The sequence below is a fragment of the Austrofundulus limnaeus genome, unplaced genomic scaffold (genome assembly GCF_001266775.1).
Source record: "Austrofundulus limnaeus strain Quisiro unplaced genomic scaffold, Austrofundulus_limnaeus-1.0 Scaffold339, whole genome shotgun sequence".
Taxonomy (NCBI): domain Eukaryota; kingdom Metazoa; phylum Chordata; class Actinopteri; order Cyprinodontiformes; family Rivulidae; genus Austrofundulus; species Austrofundulus limnaeus.
In genome coordinates this window covers 548,964-551,889 of record NW_013952741.1, presented here as the reverse complement: position 1 = coordinate 551,889, position 2,926 = coordinate 548,964, and the positions used below count along the sequence as shown (strand labels likewise).

Here is a 2,926-nt window from a genome sequence, read left to right as displayed (position 1 = left end):
TATTTTAAAAAATTTACAAAACTAAACATCCTACAGTATTTTTACAGTCTTTATTTTACCGTTAAAATAAATGTTTATCAAATAAAGTTTAATGTTACAACTAATCGTGGATCCCTTTAAGATCAAAAGAGCATGAGAAAAGAGTTGATGACAGAAATATTGTGATAGCTGTGGGAAAAAAAACATCAGTAGGTGACATCACCAACGACCTCCACAGTTCAGGAGTGCAGGTATCACGGTCTGTTAGAAGAAGACTCAGAGAGCAGAGATATAGAGGCCAAAACCACTCATCAGTAAGAAGAATCAGAAGGACMGATTGAAATTTATAAAGAAATACAGAGATTAGCTGCAAAAGCTCTGGAAGACAAACTTATGGACTGATGAGACCAAGATTAATCTACCAAAGTTATGGAAAGGCCAAAGTGTGGAGAAAGGGGGGAAAAAACCTGCTGCTGATCTGAAGCACACAAGCTCATCTGTGAAGCATGGTGCACGTAATGTCATGGCTGCTTCTGGAACAGGCTCATTAATATTTATGTATGTATTTACCTGATGATGGCAGCAGCAGAATAAATTCTGAAGTGTACAGAAACACATTTTTCTGCCAATTTATGGAGAAATTCATCCAAACTAATCTGGAGTAATGTTATCATGCAGCAGGACAATGAGCCAAAGTACACTGCCAACAAAACTAAGGACCTCATCAGGCTGTGGCAACCATCTTGTTTAAAAAACAATAGAAAAGTATTTTTTTCACCAGGGTGACCCCTACATCAGGTTGATTCCAAGTTATTCAGTTGTAAATGTACATATAACAACTATTTTTTGAGTTTTATTAAAATCCATCTTCTGGTTCATGAAATATTTTGCTAACAGACACAGACAGACAGTGGTAAAAACATTGAAGGTGAGCAGTAATGACTGGGTTATTACCAAAGTGAATTTAGACTTATTTATATTTTCTGTTTTCTCTCAACATTCTGAGTATTGGTTCATACTTTTTGTGTCTGTGTGTGTGTGCATGTTTTTGTTACCTAGTAGGGCTRATATTTGTCCATTTCCCCAGTACACACAGCCTCGTGAGGACACACTGTTCCTTATGAGGACAAAAGCCCGGTCTCCATTGAAGAAAATACTGTTGGTGGGTTATAGTTCGGGTTAAGACTAAGGTGTGAGCTAAGTTTRGGTTAGGTTTAGGATAAGGAGTCAAGGTTAGGCTATAGATATGACCGGTATGGAAGTCAATGCAAAGTCCTCATGAGGATAGAAGAACAAACATGTGTGTGTACTTGTTTTGACTACAGAGCGAGGACCATTTGTGCCATAGTTACTATCAAAATGAGGTCTTTGATGTAAAGTGAGGACCTCTTCAAGGTCCTCACTTTGTTTGCAGCTCTGCTGTGCTTCAATAGTTAGGTTTAGAGGTATGGAGTGAATTAAGTTCTGGTTCAGGTTATAACTACAGACCAGTAATGGTTAGTTTTAGGGAAAATGTCTGAGTTAGCCATACAAAAATGAATGGAAGTCAAGCAATGTCCTCAGTTTGATGCAAATACAAGGGTGTGTGTGTGTGATAGGACAAGGATTGTTTCATTCGACTTGTAACATCCTCTCATTCAGTTTTTCGAGTGGTGCAGTCTCTGAACAGCCTCCAGTCCTGTCAGAGAGAAGAACTCCGTTGTGTTGCTTTCACATGATTTTTATTGCTGCTTATTACGTCACAAGGCTGTAATCACTAGCCGTGTGTGTGTGTGTGTGTGAGAGAGAGAGAGAGAGAGAGAGAGAAAATTGACACCTTCCAAGCCAACTAAAAACCATCCCTGTCTGCTCCTGCTGACGTGGCCTGGTTCTGTATTGAGCCGCTGGTTTGTGTTTGTGTCTCTGCAGACGACTGTCATTGAGTACGTGAAGCCATCTGACCTGAAGAAGGACATGAACGAGACCTTCAGGGAGAAGTTTCCTCACATCAAGCTGACACTGAGCAAGATAAGAAGGTYCACTCATCTCTTTTGATTTATAGATGGTGTTTGGAAGGGTTGAGCCTTGGGTTTGGATCTGGTCCAAAGTACTCACGCACACACTCGTTGGGAGGTGATGAGTAACGGTGACTTCTCCTTCCCTCTAGCCTGAAGCGGGAGATGAGGGCCGTGAGCGAGGAGTGCAGTCTGCAGCCTGTCACCATAGCGATAGCATTTGTTTACTTTGAGAAGCTGGTGCTGCAGGGTCGTCTCAACAAGCACAACAGGAAACTTGTGGCGGCTGCATGTGTGCTGCTAGCAGCAAAGATCAGCAGCGATCTGCGGAAGCCAGAAGTTAAACAGCTCATCGACGTGAGTACCTCTTAGCTCAGAGCCAAACAGGACTGCTTCTTTTCAAACATCTTTAATCTTCCTGCTGCAGAAAGGCAGCCAGAGTGGAAAATTTGGTAAATTACCTAGAAAGCTGCATCATTTCTGTAGCTTGTTTATCTTTGGGAACAGGATTCAGGTTTTTGCTTATTAAGGTGCCTGTGACATCAAATTTTCAAGATAAATACAAATGCATCTTTGGAAAGAGAACATTAATAATGCATTAAAACAAAACCAACCATGCTGAACAGTTGTTGAGTTTTAAGCGTGTCCAGTAACAGGAAGTGATGACAAAGGGGAACACCTGCATGCAACACAGCATTGCTACAATGGCTAAGAACACAGACTGTACTGAAAGCTCTGGACCCGTATTTATCGAACTTCTTAGAGTGGATTTTTAGACTTAAGTGCTGAAAATTTCTTAGATTTGCTCCTACTCTCAGACTTAAGTGTAAGTTCCAGTTATCAAACTTCTTAAGTCTAAGAATCACTCTTACTCTCCCGAAAAGTTAAGACTGCTCCAGAGGACTCTGAAGTGGTTCAGAGTCGACACCAGGGGTCTGAGATGAACTGAAGAC

The 2,926-nt window shown here is 41.0% G+C and overlaps 1 protein-coding gene across 1 annotated transcript in view; it reads left to right on the top strand.

Annotated features, from left to right (window-relative positions):
* cables2a (Cdk5 and Abl enzyme substrate 2a) overlaps window positions 1-2,330 on the top strand; it is a gene marked incomplete at its 3' end in the record, with an annotated part of 10,980 nt that extends 8,650 nt beyond the window's left edge. Inside the window, 2 exon segments of the mRNA XM_014022720.1 lie at window positions 1,888-1,994; window positions 2,126-2,330. Of these exon segments, the coding sequence (XP_013878174.1) occupies window positions 1,888-1,994; window positions 2,126-2,330 (312 nt within the window).
* Window positions 2,331-2,926: the final 596 nt, after the last annotated feature.